The sequence below is a fragment of the Felis catus genome, chromosome A3, assembly GCF_018350175.1.
Source record: "Felis catus isolate Fca126 chromosome A3, F.catus_Fca126_mat1.0, whole genome shotgun sequence".
Taxonomy (NCBI): domain Eukaryota; kingdom Metazoa; phylum Chordata; class Mammalia; order Carnivora; family Felidae; genus Felis; species Felis catus.
In genome coordinates, this window is record NC_058370.1 from 51,954,073 (window position 1) to 51,975,154 (window position 21,082).

The 21,082-nt window shown below is 35.3% G+C and overlaps 1 protein-coding gene and 1 long non-coding RNA gene across 5 annotated transcripts in view; one reads left to right on the top strand and one right to left on the bottom strand.

The window, feature by feature from the left end:
* LOC123384402 overlaps window positions 1–21,082 on the top strand; it is a 34,667-nt gene that overhangs the window by 1,257 nt on the left and 12,328 nt on the right. The gene's annotated exons all lie outside the window — the stretch shown is intronic.
* RANBP2 (RAN binding protein 2) overlaps window positions 516–21,082 on the bottom strand; it is an 83,008-nt gene continuing 62,441 nt past the window's right edge. For 2 of the 4 annotated variants that reach the window (XM_023251533.2, XM_045053973.1), the window contains 10 exons: window positions 20,540–20,617; window positions 17,555–17,725; window positions 16,813–16,905; window positions 16,121–16,299; window positions 9,405–9,609; window positions 7,416–7,517; window positions 3,764–3,909; window positions 2,812–3,085; window positions 2,136–2,470; window positions 516–1,743 (listed from right to left, as the gene is read on the bottom strand). In XM_023251533.2, the coding sequence (XP_023107301.2) occupies window positions 1,438–1,743; window positions 2,136–2,470; window positions 2,812–3,085; window positions 3,764–3,909; window positions 7,416–7,517; window positions 9,405–9,609; window positions 16,121–16,299; window positions 16,813–16,905; window positions 17,555–17,725; window positions 20,540–20,617 (1,889 nt within the window). In that variant the 3' untranslated portion in view covers window positions 516–1,437. Of the gene's footprint in view, window positions 1,744–2,135; window positions 2,471–2,811; window positions 3,086–3,763; window positions 3,910–7,415; window positions 7,518–9,404; window positions 9,610–16,120; window positions 16,300–16,812; window positions 16,906–17,554; window positions 17,726–20,539; window positions 20,618–21,082 lie in introns of those variants that run through there. The other 2 variants (XM_045053971.1, XM_045053972.1) reach the window with 2 other exon arrangements.

A 21,082-nucleotide genomic window follows, 5' to 3' on the forward strand; every position in this document is an offset into this window, starting at 1 on the left:
TTTCATCACTCATTACTCACATACACACCACACATGACATCCCTTCCTCCTTTGGTGGTTGAACGAGTATTATGCTGCCTATTTCCAAATCCCCAAATAATGGAATAAACTCCCACTGTCTTTCACTAAACAAAATGAAATTATTTCACTGGGAAGAACACAGGAGGGTATAGGAAGGTCACTGTTGGTAACTGGAATACACAAAATTTTGTACTCTAACTAGATTCTTTGTAGTTCTATATTGAATAGGCTGATGAGAATACCTTTCCCCAACCCCCACCCCACCGCCTTTTAACCAGTTTGCCTAACTTTTGTCATTAGCCAAAATAACATTTATTCCAATGGAATAAATTTGGAACATTTATTCCAAATAAATGTTCAGTGTGTATCAAACTTGAACAGAAATCACTTCCTTTGGGAGCTCTGGAGATTATATGGCAGTCTGAGTTTACAGAACTTTAACTGTCCTCCTCACTTTGGCTCTAGAATGAACAAACAACTAGATGCACAAGTAATAAATTTTTTAAATGTCATGGCTGTTAACAATTGTCACTTTATTTTTGCTACAAAATTCACCAGAGAAAAGTACTGCAACAATCTAGTATAAAGCAAATCTTTAACCAAAGAACATGGTATAGACCTTTTTAAAATAGTCATACTTTATCACAATAACTGCAAGGAAAAATTCAAGTTCTATCAGAACCAAGCTGCAGTTTGAGGTAGTAGAAAGATGACAGGAAAGTTAAAAAAAAATAAAATAAAATAAAAACTAAGGACATACTTAACTTGTTTAAAATGTAAAAATTAATTTAATACCTTTGAAAGGGCACAGGAAACTACATATCATTTTAAGAAAAGAAGGTACTCTACTTAAAAGTTAATTTAACTATACAGGAGGTGCAAGGATTATAGAAGAGCACTTTGGTTAAGTCTCTACCCTCTGTGGCTTTACCCATTCAAAAGTGAGCCTCAATGCATAAATGAGCACACCAACAGTTAAAATTACCAAATATATTTCAAATCTAAAATAAAAATTATCCAAGTTGTGGTCCCTTATTCGAATGGTAAGTTTATCCATGCAGGAAGTCCAATATCTTAAAAGGTAAAATTAAATTGCATATATCATAATCCTTCAATAGTTTGAGAAGGTCTATTGCTTTTAACAAGATTAATATTATTCCATTTTAATACAGATATGTCAGGAGTACATAAACACAAGTACACCTGATTTACACCAGTGTTTAAACTTTTATTTCACACCATGCAAGGTCAATTATAACACATTAAAAAGTGACAACAGCTATAAGCTGCAATTTTACATTTGTACATTGGAAACGTCCATTTTCAAAAGCTGAACATAATTACCATATTGTCATAACAGCTAAGCTTCAATTCAACTGTTTATACAGGTAAAACTTACTATGAAAAACAATGATTTTATATCTGTCCACATTCTGTGATACTAATTCTTCGACTAACAGACCCTTTAGGAGAGCCAAATGATTCGATCTTTTTCACAGTATCCATGCCATCCTTAACAAACCCAAATACTACATGCTTGAAGTCCAAATGTTCTGCTTTTTTCAGTGTTATATAAAATTGAGAATTATTGGTGTTCTGGCCTCGATTGGCCATTGATAGTAAGCCAGGCCCAGTATGTTTGACATCAAAATTTTCATCTTCAAATTTATCTCCATAGATGGACCGTCCTCCTGTACCATCATGTTTGGTGATATCTCCCCCCTGAAAAAACATCTCAGTTAATAGGAATCCTGAATAAAATATTAAAATACACACAGAACTACCACTACAGGATAAATTCTAAACACCCAACTTCTTTGAGAATGTGGTTTGAAAACTAAGAAACATAGTTCTTAAAAATAAGAAAATTTTGAAAGACAAAAATGAAAATGTCTTTTTTCCATCCTCAATTTCCAGCAGGTTTCAAGATATTAGAAATTTGAACTACTTCAGGTTGAAAGTTTTTGTGGGGACAGGAAATTGGGTGGTGACAACAACTAATGTACAGAAAAGCTAAAGAAATCTTAAAAAACTTAAGAGAAACACTCAAATTTCCTAAGTTAGTGTGGTTCGCTTTTCTAGACTTCAGTTGTGACATACAATTAAATACTTACTTGGCAAACAAAATCTGGAATTACTCTGTGAAAAATGGAGTTTTTGAAGCCAAAGCCTTTCTCTCCAGTGCAGAGTGCTCTGAAGTTCTCGGCAGTATGAGGAACAATGTTTGAAAATAACTCCATGGTTATACGTCCAAGGGGTTCATCATCTGCACAAACATCAAAAAACACCACAGGATTTGTCTCCTTCGATAACTCTGCTGTCAGTGATACTTGTCCTTTCTGGAGTTTCAATAAATTCTGTTGACATTCTTCAAATTTTTTCTTAAAAGACTCAGCCATTTCTTTAGTTTTAAATCTCACTGCAAGCTGCTCCACTTTGGCTTCTCCATCTGTTCAACAACAACAAAACAAAACAGTGACCTTAATGTTAAAATCACTGTTACAATTGTCTTATGTATTTTTTATGTATTTTTAAAAAGTTCAAAAAGTGGGGGCACCTGGGTGGACCAGTCGGTTAAACTTCCGACTCCTGGTTCAGCTCAGGTCATGATTTCACGGTTCGTTGAATTCGAGCCGCACTTTAGGCTCCACACTGTCAGTGGGGAACCTGCTTGGGATTCTCTCTCTTCCTCTCTCTCTGCCCCCCACCCGCCTGTGCTTTCCCTCTCTCAAAATAAACTTAAAAAAAAAAAAAATTCAAAAAGTGAGAAGTAGCATTGAATGTACTCACCAGCATAATCTGAGGCAGTCCAAACTAAAGCATTGTTTGAAACATTCAAGGGTTTTAATTCCATTGTTTTGGTGATAACATGGTTTGCACACACTTTAAAAACCTGGTCTCTTCTCATTAGGATCCGATAGTAATTCTTCATTGTATGCCACAGTATCTTTATATCTCCAACACCTCGCTCCTTCCACTGACTAACATCTCGATCCCATCTATAAAGTTTGGCTCTCTCTTTAAATAAAATTTCTTCATCTTCTTCTCCAGATTTTACTTCTACCTATGGCAGTAGATAAATAAGCTCCTGCTTTTGACATATTCCATGACAAATTCCAAACATCCAAATTCCTCATGACATTGTCTTTGTAATGACATTAACAGAATTTGAACTATAGTATCAAGATAAATAGTAATATCCAAGGGCTATGAATACATCTGATTTGGATGGAGCAGTAAAGACCTGATTTGTCACTGAACATTTTTCCCTTATGTAGTATTCTTCCTCCTTCTGGAAAGTAATACATTCTTTTATAGGACAGTAAAGGTTTCAAAAAGTATTCTTCAAAAGAAATATTAACCATTGTGGTTGAAAACTGACCAAGTAATTTGCCTAAAACAACATTACTGTCCAGAAAATGTGGTTTACTTTTTATTGAAAGGATTTTTGCCAAGTATGAGATTGGATACGTTTTTACCACCTGAATTTTGTTATGAAAACAAATGTGATATTCTAAAGACCTATGAAAAAATTTAGTTCTTTCCAACAGTTTCATGTATGATTTACATATATATATATATATATATATAAATAATATGTAATAAAGAGCTTCCATTTGAAATTGTAAATATTCTGAAGAAATGTAAACAAAGCTAGTTCTGTAAGTCAAAGCTAGGCTATGTCAAGTTTTAAACTTAAAATGTGACATTGTTAGTAAGAGTTCCATTCTTTAATATTTACCTCTGGTAATGACACTATTGGTTCAAAATGGATATCTTCATTGTGAACTACTTCTTCATCACTACCATCTTCATCTTCACCAACTTTACTGGTTGACTGTGTTCCGAACACAGCTGCTCCAGTATTTGCCCACTGGAAATTTTTATCTGATGAATAAATTAGGATATTTAAATAGTGGCATCTCATTTTATAAGCTTTTAACCCCCCTCCCATTACTTTATCAATCCCTATAATTTCTAATGATATGATATATACTTTTAGTAAACATGGTGCGAATTATTCTAGCAAGTTCAACTCCGGGAGCGAGCACACTGTACCTTTAGTACTGTTTGTGCTTTGAGATACAAAGATATGATCATCAGAGCTTTCAGAAAATTTGATAATAAACTACAAAAGAACTTTCAGTAATGAAGTAGTGTTTTAAAAGTACATACCTTGGAATTTTGGACACTTAGCTCAGCTCCAAAGGTAGGTTATTTCATAGAACATTTTATCAAATTAGAAAAGTAACTTTTGAATCTAAAAATATCCTCTCAGAGGCCAAATTTGCTACTTCCAAAGTAGCCAAAGCAGCATAAACACATGTTTATAAACTTCTCTACCTCAACTTCTCCCTGAAGTAACTAGAGTTGCAGCTTAGATTTCTTGGCCAGGTGATAGATGGTAGCACTGGGAGAAGCTCATGGACTCCCAACTATCCTTAACAGGCACTAGCCTGTTGGGGCTGACGACCTCCCTGGTTCCCATGCAGAGAAAAAAAAGAATGTTACTCTCCCTCACACTTTGGAGAAGATGAAAATGACTTCTTTATCCCCATCTCAACCGAGATGGCTTAGCCTACCTTAGAGGAAAGAAACACCTCTTAACACTGCATTACTTGCTGATAAAATCATGTTAGAAAACTCTATATCCAGTACTAGAAATGTTTAAGAAAGCAAAAATATCACAGATCGTTTAAAAAGTAACTCAGCTCCTTGAAGAAAGCACAAAATAACTATAACAATAACTCTAAGCCCAACTTAATGGGGAGAAAAAAAAACTTGAATATTGCAAAAGAATGCTCTGAAAACTAGAAAAGCACAACCTCAGGTTGTGTGGAGGCTTTCTCAGAATAATAACCAAAGATCTAGGATGATACATAGGTTTGGGGCTCAAAAATAACTGGTTCAGGAACTCCCAAGCAGAGAAAAAGGTTTAATTACCCCAAAAACCCTTGAGAGGTATGGGAGAAATTTTCAAAATTCCTCTAAAGCAATGGTTCCTAGTGTTGGGTACATTATTAGAATCACACAGGAGCTTTTGTAAAATACCAATGCAAAGCCCAATATAACAGGCATTTATAAAAGAAAAGATCTCCCAGGAAATTCGAGTATGAAGTCAAAAGTTGAAAACCACTGATCTGAAGGGACCAGGAGGAAGAATTTTACAGAAAATAGTATGAAGATATGCATGTCAATAATCAGTATTAATTTCACAGTAACAGTTCTAGGTAATAGTACCTAGGAGGCTTCCACTGTTCCAGGCTTAATGAAAACATTACAAAATCTGAAGGAAATATGATAAAATAGTGATCACTAACAAAGACAAGGGACCTCTAAATAGGAACTTATTATTCCCTTAGTTTCCATATTAAATATTACACAACAGACAGAATGATTGATAGACCTATGTGAATAGAACTTCTGGAAGAAAATGAATTAAAAAAAAAGCAACAACACAAAATGAACAGATTTTTTATAAAAAGGAATCACCACATTTGCAAGAGAAGAGAAAAAAAGATTCCTCTGAGCTTGAAAACAACCAAAACAAAAAGTTTAAGATCAGAGGGGCACCTGGGTTGGCTCAGTCAGTTAAGCATCCGACACTGGCTCAGGTCGTGATCTCATGGTTTTCTGGGTTTGAGCCCCACATCGGGCTCTGTGCTGACAGCTCAGAGCCTGGAGCCTGCTTTGGATCCTGTGTCTCCCTCTATGTCTGACCTTCCCCCACTCATGTGCTCTCACTCTCTCTCTCTCTCTCTCTCTCTCAAAAATAAACATTTAAATAAAAAGTTTAAGATGAGAAAGGTCCATGCAATGCCAGAAACAAGTAAAAAAAAAAAAAAAATGATGCCCACATTCTGGTGAAATTTATGACCTCTTAAAAAAACATAACTTAGGGGCACCTGGGTGGCTCAGTCGATTAAGCTTCCAACTTCATCTCAGGTCATGATCTCACAATCTGTGGGTTTGAGCTCTGTGTCGGGCTCTGTGCTGACAGCTCAGAGACTGGAGCCTGCTTCAGATTCTGTCTCCCTCTTTCTGCCCCTCCCCTACTCACACTCTGTTTCTCTCTCTCAAAAATAAACAAACATTAAAAAAATTAAAAAAAAAAAAAACAACTAATACCTTAAAGTGACGAAAAAACCTAAAAATAAATCAAAAACACACAAAAAAGGAGAACTGATAAAACCAAAAGCTGCTTCTTTGAAAAGACAGCATAAATTCCTGTCAGATCTAAGAACAAAACAAAGTAAGAAATGCAGTTGAACAAAGAGCTTGGTGAATAATCTCACTGAAAAAATGACAAGTGGTGGTGAGGAGTAAATGTCATGAGGTTTGAGCCTTGCCTATTTTACACTTTACTGTATAGTCCAGACAAGAGTACTTTGAAAGGTACACTGAATTACAAGCAACCTAACGCATCAATTTTTATTTAACACTTTTTTTGTGGATAATTGTATCCACTATACTGCTTATTATCCTATGACTTCAGGCTACTATACATTAAAACAAAAATAACAAAATTTGACATCAGTAAAGTTATGAATTCCAACACAACATGACAGTAATTTCCAAAAGTTTTATATGTGTTTCCATTGAGTGGTGAATGCTGTAAACCAGTGTAAGCATGAGAGAGGAAAGAATGCTATTCTGCATAACTAAAGGTATTTGGAAAAAAAAAATGCTATTCTGAACTAGATAAATCACGTAAGTATATATCTTCAGTAAAATTCATTTACAAATCAAATCAAGTATCTTGTTTAAGAACAATTTAGGTGATACTATAATCATATATGTAAAAGACATTATAAGAATGAGAAAATAATATGCCAATAAACTCTAAACAATCAAAAAATGTATTATCTTCTGCAAATGATACCAATATGGACTAAAAATAGAAAAACCATGGAAAAAAGATGGGAGACCCCCACCAATTATAAATTTATCACAATAAATTAGCACAACCCTTATATTCAAATCTGATTAAGGAAAATGGAAAAATAGAAAACTATAAAATCACCTCCTTAAAAAATACAGATGCACAAATCTTAAAATATTAAACAAACCAAACCTAAAAGTATAATTAAAAGAACAATGCACCAAAATCAAGGTTATTCCAAAACTGGAAAAGTGGATCTACATTTCAGAATGGGGAAGACTATCAACAGAATTTATACTGATTAAGAAAAAATTCTTAACGGTTATATTAATAAATGTCTAAAGTAATAGTAAAATATAGAGCCTTTCCTATTAAAACACTAAACAAACTGGAGGGTGTAGAAGAGGGAAGAAATGTCCATCTTAGTTACAATACTGTGGCAAAGAACTAGGTCTTTCAGTTGTGCTTGATTCTATAACATGACCATTAAAATCTCTCCTCCTGATCTTACCTTTAGAACCAAAAGCAAAATCCCCAGAATTACTGGAAGCCAAGTCTGCAAATGACAGCCCTGTGGTACTTCCAAATCCAAATGAAACTGTTTTGCTTTCCACTGGCAAAAGGAAAAGAATAATTTAATATTTCATTTAATACTGAATATCAAAGCTTTTCCCAGAACCCAGAGAGAATGGGGATAGACATTCTATACTCCCAAGAGGGTCGGGTGTGCGGCGTGCAACATTTGTCTTCTGGTTATTTCTCTAAAAAAAGTTACAGGGGCACCTCGGTGGCTCAGTCAGTTAAGCATCTGACTTCAGCTCAGATCATGATCTCGCGGTCTGTGAGTTCGAGCCCAGCATCAGGCTCTGTGCTGACAGCTCAGAGCCCGGAGCCTGTTTCAGATTCTGTGTCTCCCTCTCTCTCTGACCCTCCCTCATTCATGTTGTCTCTCCCTGTCTCAAAAATAAATGTTAAAAAAAATTTTTTTTTTAATTTAAAAAAGTTACAAAATGCACCCAATTCTGAACTATTTCAGTATTATTAAGTTTACAGGTACTATTCTCATTGAACGCTATACCAAAAGCATGACAAAAATTTCTTTAAAAAAACAAGACGTAGATCTATACTAAGCTAGATAATAGAACCATACAGTTTCTTCTTTATAGTCTTCTGTAATCTAAAACTAACATTCATTCACACGTGGGGTTTTAGGAATGATCTGCATAAAGAATGTTTGTGTTCTCTATGCTAAATACTAAGCTCACTCAAAAAAATGCATGTCTTATTTATTTTTGGTCACCAGGAGTTTGGGGATCTTAATTCCGACAATGTGCAGCTACATGATCTCTTGAAGTCCTAAGCCTTACTTTCATCATCTGAAAACATGAAATTTTAGGTCTGATCAAAATGAATGAAATCTTGCCGTTTGTAATGATGTGTATGGAGCTAGGGTGTATCATACAAAGCAAAATAAGTCAATGAGAGAAAGACAAATACCATATGATTTCACTCATATGTGGTTAAAGAAACAAAACAGATGATCATAGGGGAAGGGGAAAAACAAAGAGAGAAAGGAAGGTAAACCATAAGAGACTCTTCACTACAGGGAACTGAATGTTGATGGAGGGGATGTGGGCAGGGGATGAGCTAAATGGGTGAAGGATACTAAGGAGGGCACTTGCAATGAGCACTGGGTATTATATGTTAAGTGATAAATCACTAAATTCTACTCCTGGAATCAACATTACACTATAGGTTAGCCGACTAGAATTTAAATAAAAATTTGAAACAAAACAAAAAAAATAGTAAGAAACGATTTTAGGTCTGCAGTTACTTCCTCTTCTAGAATATGAAGACTCTCAGGTGTCTATAAATCTAGTAATTGTACATTATTCAAGACTATTTCTGAAATACATTAGGTAATACAGATAAGCAATTATAAAAGAATAGAATTTTAAAAGATTCCCCTCTTCTAAAATCAATGGAAATAAAAAAACGAGGAAAGCATATCAAACATGAGTAACTATAACTGATTAATATAATGTAACAGGTAGAGCAAAATACATTTAAGTATCATAAAAACTTAACAACCCTACTGTACTATCTACAATTACTTCATACATAAATTTTAATATACTTCCGTGATAATATAATTCAAACAATATTCAAATGAAATGATTATCACAAAGAAAATTTCGATGTAAGCAAACTACTGTCATTTATTTTCAGGTAGACAGGTCAGAGTCACAATGCTTCATATTCCTTAATAACTACAACCCTAACAATAAAAATACATGTTTATTATCTTTGTTGGCAAGGCAGTATGATTTTCTGGTTATTATCAGAAATATCTCATGCACCTTTGTACATCTCAAAATTTGTTTTAAGGGAAAAGAGGTTTTAGGACTGACATTTAAAAGCCTATTTTCTCAAACATACAGATGCACCTTATGCAATGCATGCCCTAGAAGGTTTTTGTAAACATTTTATCAAATTTTACCTTGGCTTGTAGAATCTGCATCGTTTTCCTTTCTAGTAGACAAATCTACAGGTTTGTCCACAGTTCCAGAAGAAATTGGTGGTGAACTAATAGATTCGGTAATAAAATCAGGTTCTTCAGATTTACATAAAAATGGTACAGTCACTTTAGTCCCACCAGTATACACACTGTCTGCCAGGCTACTTATTTCCTCATTTGGGGATTTCTGCAAAGAGGAAGTAACAAATAACAATGCCATTAAATACTGACTGACAAAAAGAATCACATACCCTATTTTTTTTTTTAAGTTTTTATTTGTTTATTTTGAAAGAGAGTGAGAGAGTGTGCATGCATGAGCAGAGGAGGGCCAGAGAGAGAGGAAGAGAGAGAATCCCAAGCAAGCTCCCTGCTCAGCATACAGCCCCACACAGGGCTCAATCCCCTGACTGTGAGATCATGACCTAAGCCACTATCAAGAGTCAGACCCGTAACTGACTGTGCCAACCAGGCACACCCATGCCCTATTTTGAAAGAAACTGAGGACTTGGGAGTTCTGGACAAAATAGAGTAATAAGCACACTTCGTTATCTCTCCCATTCCACACTCCATCTTATCTTTCCCAATACCTATGACTGAACTGGACTGAAACAGATAAAGCAAGTATAAAAAGTCTCTGAAAGGTGGATGAAAACAGGAGGGTTAAGAACCTCCAGACATTAAGGATAATTCAGTGGTGTGAATCATGTGGGGTGTTTCCTGCTCCATAAACCTATATTCCACCCTGGATGCTAGAGAAGCCCAAAAACTGAAGCTGCCAATGACGGAGATGGAAAATCGTCCCAAGAGAAGCCAGCTCTCCCTGGCCAGGAGGTGGGGGATATTATGAAATGATCCATGTGTTGAACAATCAGAAAAAAAATCTTAAAGAAGCTCTTATAACAATGCTCCAAGATATAAGGACAAATACTCTTAAAACAAATGAAAAGATAAGAAATTCTCAGCAGGAAAAAAAAAAAAAAAAAAAAAAGAAGGCATAAAGGACCAAGTGGGAATTTTACAACTGAAAAATACAGTAACAGAAAACTCACATGGAACATTTACCAAGAAAGACCCATTCTGGCCCATAAAACACACCTCCACAAATTCAAAAGAACAGAAGTCATACAAAGTATATTCTCAGTCCACAATGGAATTAAACTAGAAATCATTACCAGAAATACAGTTGAAAAAAATCCCAAATATTTAAGATATTTGGGATTTCCCAGCATACTTTTAAATAATATATATGTCCAGAGGTCTCTAGGCAAATTAAAAATATTTTTAACTAAATAAATATGAAGGGGAGCCTGGGTGGCTCAGTTAGCTGAGCATCTGACTTCAGCTCAGGTCATGACCTCACGGTTCATGAGTTCGAGCCCTGTGCTGACAGCTCAGAGCCCGGAGCCTGCTTCAGATTCTGTATCTCCCGCTCTCTCTGCCCATCCTCCACTGATGCTCTATCTCTGTCTCTGTCTCTCTCTCAAAAATAAATAAAAACATTAATAAAACATAAAAAAAATAAGTTAAACAATAAATATGAAACTACAATTTATCAAAACTCTTAGAACGCAACAAAAACAAGGAAGGGAAACTTTAAAGTACTGAAGGCATATAATAAAATCTAAAATCAATAAATTTCCACCTTAAGACTAGAAAAAGAAAAGCAATATAAACCTAAACAAAGGAGAAGAAATAATGAAAAGTAGAGCAGAAATCAGTAAAACAGGAAATTAACAGGAAAAAAATGAACAAAATCAAACAAAATTGACCTTTTTCAAACAGTCAATAAAAATCAACAAACTTCTAGGCAGGCTAACCAAGAAAACAAGAAAGAAGATTCAAATTATTAATACTAGAAATGAAACAAGAGCCATCACTACTCACTTCTAATTCATGAATATTAAAAGGGTAATAAATTTTAATGAATTTCATGAACAGTGTTATGCCCACAAATTTAAGAACTCAGATGAAATGGACCAATTCCTTGAAAGACAAAACCGACCAAAACTCACACAAGAGTTTTGTCTATTGTGAATAATACTGCTATGATAGCCTAAAACATTTGATACATAGACTGATTTATCTTTTCCTTGTGTTTTGGTACATTAAAAAATAAGGATTTTTTTCATTCGTAGTAATTATTTTTTTATTTGTATTTTTTTAACGTTTATTTATTTTTGAGACAGAGAGAGACAGAGCATGAACGGGGGAGGGTCAGAGAGAGGGGGAGACACAGAATCCGAAACAGGCTCCAGGCTCTGAGCTGTCAGCACAGAGCCTGACGCGGGGCTCAAACTCACGGACCGCGAGATCATGACCTGAGCTGAAGTCAGCCGCTTAACCGAATGAGCCACCCAGGCACCCCCGTAGTAATTTTTTTATAGAAGTAAAATTCACTTTTTGTTGTGTGTATGTGTGTGTCTATTTTCTAGGAGTTCTTTTACGTGTTTGAATTCTTGTAATTCTCACCAGAAACAGGATATGGAACAATTCCAACACCCACCCCCCAAAATTTCCTTCATATTGTCCCTTTGTATTCAAAACCTCTTCTGCCTATATCTTTGGGCAATTGCTGTTGTGTTTTCTGTTTCTATATTTTTGCCTTTTCCAGACTAACATATGAATGGAATCCTACAGTATGTAATCTTTGATACTGGCCTTGAATAGGCCTATTATCTATTAAAGAAACAGATAACCTTGAATAGGCCTATTATCCATTAAAGAAAATGTATTATTAATTAATAGCCCTCCAGGTCAAATGGTTTCAGTAGTGAGTTCTATCAAACATTTAAGAAAGAAATAATAGCAATTCCTACAATGTCTTCCAGAAAACAGAAGCAGAGGGGACACTTTCTAAAAAAGTACATTAAGCAAAAATTGATAGGAGAAACAGACAAATCTATAATTATGCCTAGCAACAGTCCTCTAATTAAAATGTTAGTCTTATATATGAGACCTGGACAACACAGTATCAACTAGTTTGAGCTAATTAACATTTATAGAACACTCTATGCCAAAAGAGCAGACTATACATTCTTTTCAAGTGCACAACAATCACCAAGACAGCCTTCATTAGGCTTCTAAGAACTAAAATTACTCAAATTATGTTCACAGACAATAATGGAATTAAACTAGAAATCAGTAACAGAACGATATTTGGAAAATCACCAAGTATTTGGAAGCAACATACTATCTAACGCATATATAAAAAAGAGTATCTCAAGGAAAATAAATATTTTAACGGAATGAAAGTAAAAATATCACATAGCAACACTTGTTGGATGAAGCTGAACAGTTCCTAGAAAGAAGCTTACAGCATTAAATATTTATAGAAATGAAAAATGGTCTTAAATCAGTCATTTAAAGCTTCCATTTTAAGAAACTAGAAAAAGAGCAAAATAAATTGGAAATGACCTTCAATGGATCAATGAATAAACTGTGGTACATCTACACAATGGACTACTTAGTGGTAGACAGGAACAAACTATTACTACACACAATAACTTGGGACAAATCTCAAGGGCATTATGCTGAGTGAAAAAGGCCAGCATCAAAAATTACATACTGTAGGATTCCATTCATATGTTAGTCTGGAAAAGGCAAAAATATAGAAACAGAAAACACAACAGCAATTGCCCAAAGATATGGGCAGAAAAGGTTATGAATACAAAGGGACAATATGAAGGAAATTTTGGGGGGTGTTGGAATTGTTCCATATCCTGTCTCTGGTGAGAATTACAAGAATTCAAACATATAAAAGAACTCCTAGAAAATAGACACACACATATACACACAACAAAAAGTGAATTTTACTTCTATAAAAAAATTACTACAAATGAAAAAAATCCTTATTTTTTAATGTACCAAAACACAAGGAAAAGATAAATCATTCTATGTGTCAAATGTTTTAGGCTATCATAGCAGTATTATTCATAACAGACAAAAAGTAAAGTAAAAACAACCTAAATGATCATCAACAGATGAATGGATAAATGAAATGTAATATATCCAATACAACAGAGTATTACTCAGCCATAAAAATTAATAAAATGCAGATATACACTACAATGTAGCTATACCTTGAAAACATTAAATGAAAGAAGCCAGACACAAAAGGCCACATATTATCATGACTTATTTATACAAAATGTCCAAAAAATAGGCAAACCTATAGAGACAGAAAGTCCATCAGGGGTAGTGGTTTCTTGAGATGGAAGAGCTCGGGCAAAATGGGGAAGGGTGGTGACTGTTAGAGGTTAGAGGTTTTCTTCTTGGGGTGGTGAAACTGTTCAAAATTCACTGTGGTAACGGTTGCATAACCATGTGAATATACTAAAAACTACTGAACTGTACGCTCTAAAATGGATGGGGTGCACAATATGTGAATTATATCACAATAAACGTTACCCCAAATAAGTAGCCTAGAATTGCTTGGGTGAGAGGAATTGTTTTAATTCAGCTGCTAATGCCTTACAGTCCTTGAATGGAAAACTCCACACAGACAAGTCAGATTACTTCTGTTTTGTTCATTACCGTATACCCAATCGTCAGCACAGTGCTAGCTCAACGGTAAACATTTAGAGAGTACACATAACCATTTTATGCAAGGGATGCATATCTAAGATGAATTAGACTGAGTGTCACAGTAGGAACAATGCATTCTGAGAGAGTATAAATTTACATCCATTATAGCATATTAGCTTTAATGGTTTTTGGTTTTCTATTTCATGTCTGTATTAAAGGGTGCTTGCTCTCCTGAAATTTTATAATTTATTGTGCCATTTTTTTCAACCTTTATAAAGGTTTATCACATTTAACTTTAGTACCCAAAGTATTTTTGAACAGCCAGTAGTACTGCTATTTAATGAACATTGTGATAATTATAGGATTATTTTATTAAGTTATGACAATAATGAATGTTTTAAAATAACACAAGTCACCTCAAATAAGATATTTCAACTCCTATAAAAGCATGTTTCACAAAATACTGACAAAAGATACCAAATTCTTGTGTACCAGCTAAAGTGGCACCACAAGGTGGAAAATAAGAATAAATGATGTATAATTCAGTGTGTACATCAGTGCTGAAATTATTTTTCAGTTTAATTTTTTTTTTTTTTTTAGTTTATTTACTTATTTTTGAGAGAGAGAAAGTATGAGTGGGGTCAGGGGGCGAGAGAGAGGGAAAGAGAGAGAATTCCAAGCAGGCTCTACACTGGTAGCACAGAGCTGATGCGGGGCTTGAACCCACAAACCATAAGATCATGATCTGAGCCAAAATCGGATGCTTAACTGACTGAGCCACCCAGGCGCCCCTTAAATTTTAAAATACATTTTAAATCAATAACTTTAAGTTTTGCACACAAGAGGCCATATTTAAATCATACTGTTTAAATTTGCATAATCTAAATTTATATTAATATGACTACTGCATTTGCTGAATAAATACGTGATAAAGCCTCTAGCAGTTAGTAATTAGAGTAACAGCTATTAAATACTGTGTATGCCCAGTAAGTCCAGGGAAACTGTTGAGTGATTTGAAATACACCTTAAATGGAACACTCAGTAAGGCCACTGCTGCAAAAACTTCAGATTTCCACAAATAAATCTATCTGGTTGTAAATGAGAACATGATTAGCATTACATCAGCTGATGGCCATTAATTGTATGTGTACTGATAGATTAAGTTTAAACCTACACATCCTAGGTGGTCAGCTAGACTGCTCAGAGTCAATGAAGAGCAATAAATTTCTTACAGACTAAGACCATGTGTTACAACACATCTCTCTCTAGCCATATATCCTTTAAATAAACCACCACATTCATAACTAATTCCAGAACTCTACTTCATCTTAATCATCTAAGAATTAAAAACAAACCATCAAAAAACAGTGTTACTTGAGGGGGAAAGGAACATTCTGAATAGATGTCAAATTAGATTATGAACAAATTAACTAGACAGAGATCTTGTCTTCTAGTTTCTGTGGAATACAAATTAAGATACCAAGGTGTTGATACCTATTAAGATTATCACTACTTTTAAGCTAAGAAAGTAAACAAATCAAGGGGCACCGGGGTGGCTCAGCTGATTAAGCCTCCGACTTCAGCTCAGGTCATGATCTCACCGTTTGTGGGTTCAAGCCCCACATCGGGCTCTCTGACAGCTCAGAGCCTGGAGCCTGCTTTGGATTCTGTGTCTCCCTCCCTCTCTACCCCAACCCCACTTGTGCTGTCTCTTCTCTCTCTCAAAAATAAATACATGTTAAAAAAAATTTTTAAAAAGAAAGTAATCAAATCATGAAATTTACAAAGCAAGGTATAGGCCACCTTGCTAAGTCTCAAATGCCATTGAAACTAAGTCTCAAATGCCACTTCCTATCCACTCTGCCCACCACAAAATGAACTAACTTGCATGAAAAATTAACTACTTAATATCATTCTTGGTATTATGATAAACATTCTTAATATCTGCACAGTCCATCTCTCCCATCCCTGCAAAAATCCAACATATACACAGGAGAGAACCTTTAAGTCCTCTCTGTAGAACAACATTCCTCCTTCTCTGGCCAAAGCTGATTGGTAAATGCCTAATCCATTTGCTATCCACAACACATTATTACCATTTGGTAAGAATATTCTAATCTACTGCATCAACAATGGCAACTCAACCAGAAGGAAAACAATGGAGATGCTCTTACTTGAGAGTCCTGAACTTTTTGTAACTCTGATTGAAAGTCTTCCCCATTTCCATTGTCCTCATCAGTATCACTGCAGACTCCACAAAAAAATGTAGGTGGAAGCTTTAATGTATCTGCTTTTGCCTTCTCTTCAACTGTTGGTTTCTTTTCCCAAATAATAATACATTCTTTTTCATTATCTGAAAATCCCACACAACACAAGCAAAAGAAAGTTAGAAGTCCAACTACTCTCCAAGAATTGTCCTCCATATAATCTACAGATTACAGACCCCGATAGCAATACCTATGAATGCTAATGGAGAACAAGGATCACCAGGAAAACAATGTTTTACACTTCATATTATTTTCAAATATTTTAAATTGCCACAGGCATATCACATAAGTAAATCTGATAATCATAAAAATGATCAGATTAGAAAATGCCTTTTCTTTTTATGTTTACTCATTTTTGAGAGAGAGAGCATGAGCGGGAGAGGGGCAGACAAAGAGGAGGACAGGGGATCCGAAGTGGGCTCTGCGCTGATAGAGGTGAGCCAGATACAGGGCTTGAACTCACAAACCATGAGATCATGACTTGGGCTGAAGTTGAAGTTGGACGTTTGACTGACTGAGGCACCCAGGCGCCCTAAAGATTCCTTTTAAACAGAAGATTTTTAAAAAACATTTTAACTAGTAATTTTAATTTAACATACCTGCTAGCTTTTCTTCTAATGGTCTACATTTTTCTGAGTCATCCAGATATAATTTTCCATTAAGTTTCTTGACAGCTGTTTCAAAATCTTCATCTTAAAGTATAATTGATTTTATTAAAAAGAATTTCTAGTAAGTTTTAGGAATTTTCCCAGCCATAAATCTAGAAATTATCCTCCAATTTCATACTTTCCCTCACCCCCCCCCCCCATTGAAAGAGCACCCAGTTTTGCCAATTCTATATTCCTAATGCCTCTCCTGTCATCACAGAAATTTCATTCAGGCTCTCCTCTGAGCTGCTTTACTATCATTCTGGCTCATCTTCCTATCTCCATGTCCCACAACCCGATCCTCTATCTCACTAACTCAACTGATCCTGCTGAAACTCTTTCTGAACATGCAAACTCCCCTGCTGAAAAACTCTACTGTGGCTCACAAAGTTTTCCATAATCAGACCCCTATCTGCCTCATCACTCTCTCATCCCTCTAAGTCTATAGGGAAATTAGGATTCTTTTCAATTCTCTCAAAATACCTGCTCTGCTCACAGTAGTCATCCAAAACATCCTTACTTTAAAAATGCAGTTGTTTCAATCATTACATCCATTGACTATTTACACACACACTGAGGATAAACATCTACCTATAAGGACAGGAGTTATGGGCTCTAAGAGGCAGGCTTAAACAATTTAAACATTACTAAAATTAGCACAGACAGAATGCTTTTAAAATAACAAAAGATTTACCATCCTCTTCTTCTTCACTAATATAATCTGGTTTATTCTTATAGCAGAAGAAAGTTGGAGGAAGTTTAAGTTTGCTTGCAAGAGCTTTTTGTTCAGGGGTCGGGGTTAACTCATACACAATGAGAACATCATCATCTGAGGGAGAATCTTCAGGCTTTTCCTTCTCTTTTGCTATAAAACAGGTCAAAAAAAATTATAAAGACCAGGAGTTAAGTAGGTATTAACATCAATATTCTAACTGAAAATAAAACCACACCACTTATCTTTAGGTTAAACACATAAACTTTGATGTGGACAGAGCTCTGTAGAGAATTAGAAGCCTGATTTAACATTCCATCAAAAATCCTTAGTGAATATAGAATCCATTAAAACCAAAAAAACTGCTTTTACTTACTGATCGTTGAAAAAAAAATTGCCATTACTGGCTATAATTTTAAAAGGTATTTAAATAATGCTGCCATAACCGTATTTGGCATATAAACAATAGCTGAGCAAAATATCCATGCATTTTAAACAACTGAAAAAACTTACGTAAATCATGAGCAAGGATTAGTATGAATATGAAATTAACGCAAAAGCTAACCATGATTAGTTACTACAGGGAAAGTTAACAATTGCCAAGGATGGCAGGTGTTCAGAGTTACATCCAGTTTTGTGTATTTCTAAGCATGATAATGGATAAAACCAAATTAAAAGTTATCCTAGGGATAACACTATAAAAAACTAACACAAATTTTTATAGCTGAAAAAAAAAGGAAGAATAAAGGGATTCTTCATACAATATACTCTGGTCTATAAAGAAGAGTATTTAGCAAAAGGAATGGGTAAAGCAAATCATGAAGCATGCTATGTACCAACTGGTGCTGTCTGATATGGTAGCCTAGCCACACGTGGCTATTAAACACTTGAAATGTGGCCATTCCAAACTGAGTTGTGCTCCAAGTAGAACAATACACACTGGATTTTAAAGACTTAGCGCACGCACACACACACACAAAATCTTTTTTTTTTATGATTAGAACTTGAAATGGTATTTCAGATATAGTCTGTATAGATTGTTAAAATTAATTTCATCTCCTTTTTTTTGCACCTGTTTCTTCTTATTCTATTTTTTAATGTGGATATTAGAAAATTCTAAATTATATACACAGGTCATATTTGACCTGATCTAGAGAATTAGAACCCTATTACAATGTTAAACTTGCCTTTTATTCTCTTTAATTAGAAAAACATAGTATGACTAATGTAGGATACAGATTCTTACTCCAATTCTGTTATTAACTGGTAAAGACAATTTGAGCATTTCAGACAGCCCGCTGTTTCCTCATGTCTGAACTCTCCATCTCTAAGATCCTTTGGGACTATGACATTCTTGGACTTGAAACAGAATAAAGCTTTCTGTCCTGCAGTAGTATACTGGCAAATTTGCTCGAGTCAAGGATTAACCTAGGTCCCGCAGACTGTGCATGCAAATATATGTCATTTACAGGAAAAAGTCCACACTCTTCAATAATTTCTCAAAGAATACATCCTCAAGAAAAGCTTAAGGGCTGCTTTAGCTAGTAATGTGATTGGTATACTTAAAAATTGAGGGGCCCCTGGGTGGCTCAATCGATTAAGCACCCAACTCTCGATTTCAGCTCAGGTCATGATCTCATGGTTCATAAGTTCAAGCCCCACATCGGGCTCTGCGCTGACAGCATGGAGCCTGCTTCTCTCTCCCAGCTTCTTTCTCGGCCCCTCTGCCACTCGTGAGCGTGCATTCTCTCTCTCTCTCAAAAAAATAAACATTAAGGGGCGCCTGGGTGGCTCAGTTGGTTAAACGTCTGACTTCAGACTAGGTCATGACATCGCCATTCCCAAGTTCAAGCCCCACATTGGGCTCTGTGCTGACAGCTCAGAGCCTGGAGCCTGTTTCAGATTCTTTGTCTCCCTCTCTTTCTCTGCCCCTCCCCCACTCATGCTCTGTCTCTCTCTCTCTCTCTCTCTCTCTCTCTCTCTAAAAAAATAAAATAAACATATAAACAAACAAACAAACATTATTAAAAAAAGAGGGGCACCTGGGTGGCTCAGTAGGTTGAGTACCTGACTCTTGATTTAGGCTCAGGTCATGATTTCAGTTCATGAAACCAAGCCCCACACTGGGATCTACACTGACAGTGTGGAGCCTGCTTGGGATTCTCTCTCCCCCCTCTCTCTGCTCCTCCCTCACTCATGCTCTCCTTCCCTCTCTCCCTCTCTCTCTCTCTCTCTCTCTCAAAATAAATAAACTTAAAATAAAAATTGAAGGCCCCCCAAAATCAAGGACTGTCACTTTACCAGTGAACATATTTGGGTTACTCAAGATATGTTATTAGATACTAATAACGGGTTTTCAATTCCCTAACCTTACTCTTAAGGTCTTCAACAGATCCCCCACTTCCTATTATTCCACTCTAATACCAATACTTTTATAACATACTAGCATTTAATGGTGGCTGTTAAAAATGAAGTCTACTTTCAAATATGATATTTTTCTAAACCCTGTCTAAAAGGATAGCCTTAAAAGGAAACCCTGTTCCATGTGTATACATGCTGCCATCACATGTTTGGATACTGGAAACATTACTTACTGGCTAAAGATAAATGTTAGAGAAAACACAGGTCTTCATTAAGCACAGCAGAAAATGACAGAATAATGAAGTACAAAGCAGTGAAAGGTAAAGACCATATGGATCTACCTCAAAATAATGCTTTGCAATAGTGAGAAAACATGACATCCAAGTACATTAAAAAACAAAAAACAAAAAAACAGCATTAAAGGGTGTTACACACCCCTAGTCAAAAAGTACTTGTTTAAACACACATTCTTTAACATGCACACTGTGTGTTAAATACTTAATTTCATACAGCCAGTTACTATGCTAAGGACTACCAGCTGCTTAAAAAAACAAAAAACAAAAAAACAACTGATGTCATCTCATACCGAGAATGCTAGCTCTATACCTTTGTTCTCAGGCTGTGAGGAAGGGATGCTGGTCCAAAAAGCCATTGGATTAGATTTAAAAAGGCTAAAATTAAATCCTAGAAAATAAAGAGTATTTCATTTTTGAACATTTTGAGAATCAAAGTCAATGTGATTTTAAAATATAAAAAGCCAGAATACCTCAATTTATACCAATTTGGGGCTGTGTTACATATTTATTTATCCTGGTAATTTCATTCTTTACTCTTTTAATAATAGCAGCAAGTCTTCCTTACATAACTTATAAACATCTCAGTACCATGTTTTTTGAGTGACAAGAGAATAATATGTTGAATAATGGACACTTAAAAAAATCAGACTCGAGGTAATACTCATGATTCAAGTACATGAGTCACTAAACTTTGGTACTGTATTAGGTTCTTGTTCTCTGCACTAAGCATGATATAAGTATCTTCCAGTTACTCAGATCTCCTAAATAACTTACACACACACACACACACACACACACACACACACACACACACACACACTTTCTATTGCTGTTTAAACACAGGGAAAGAGAT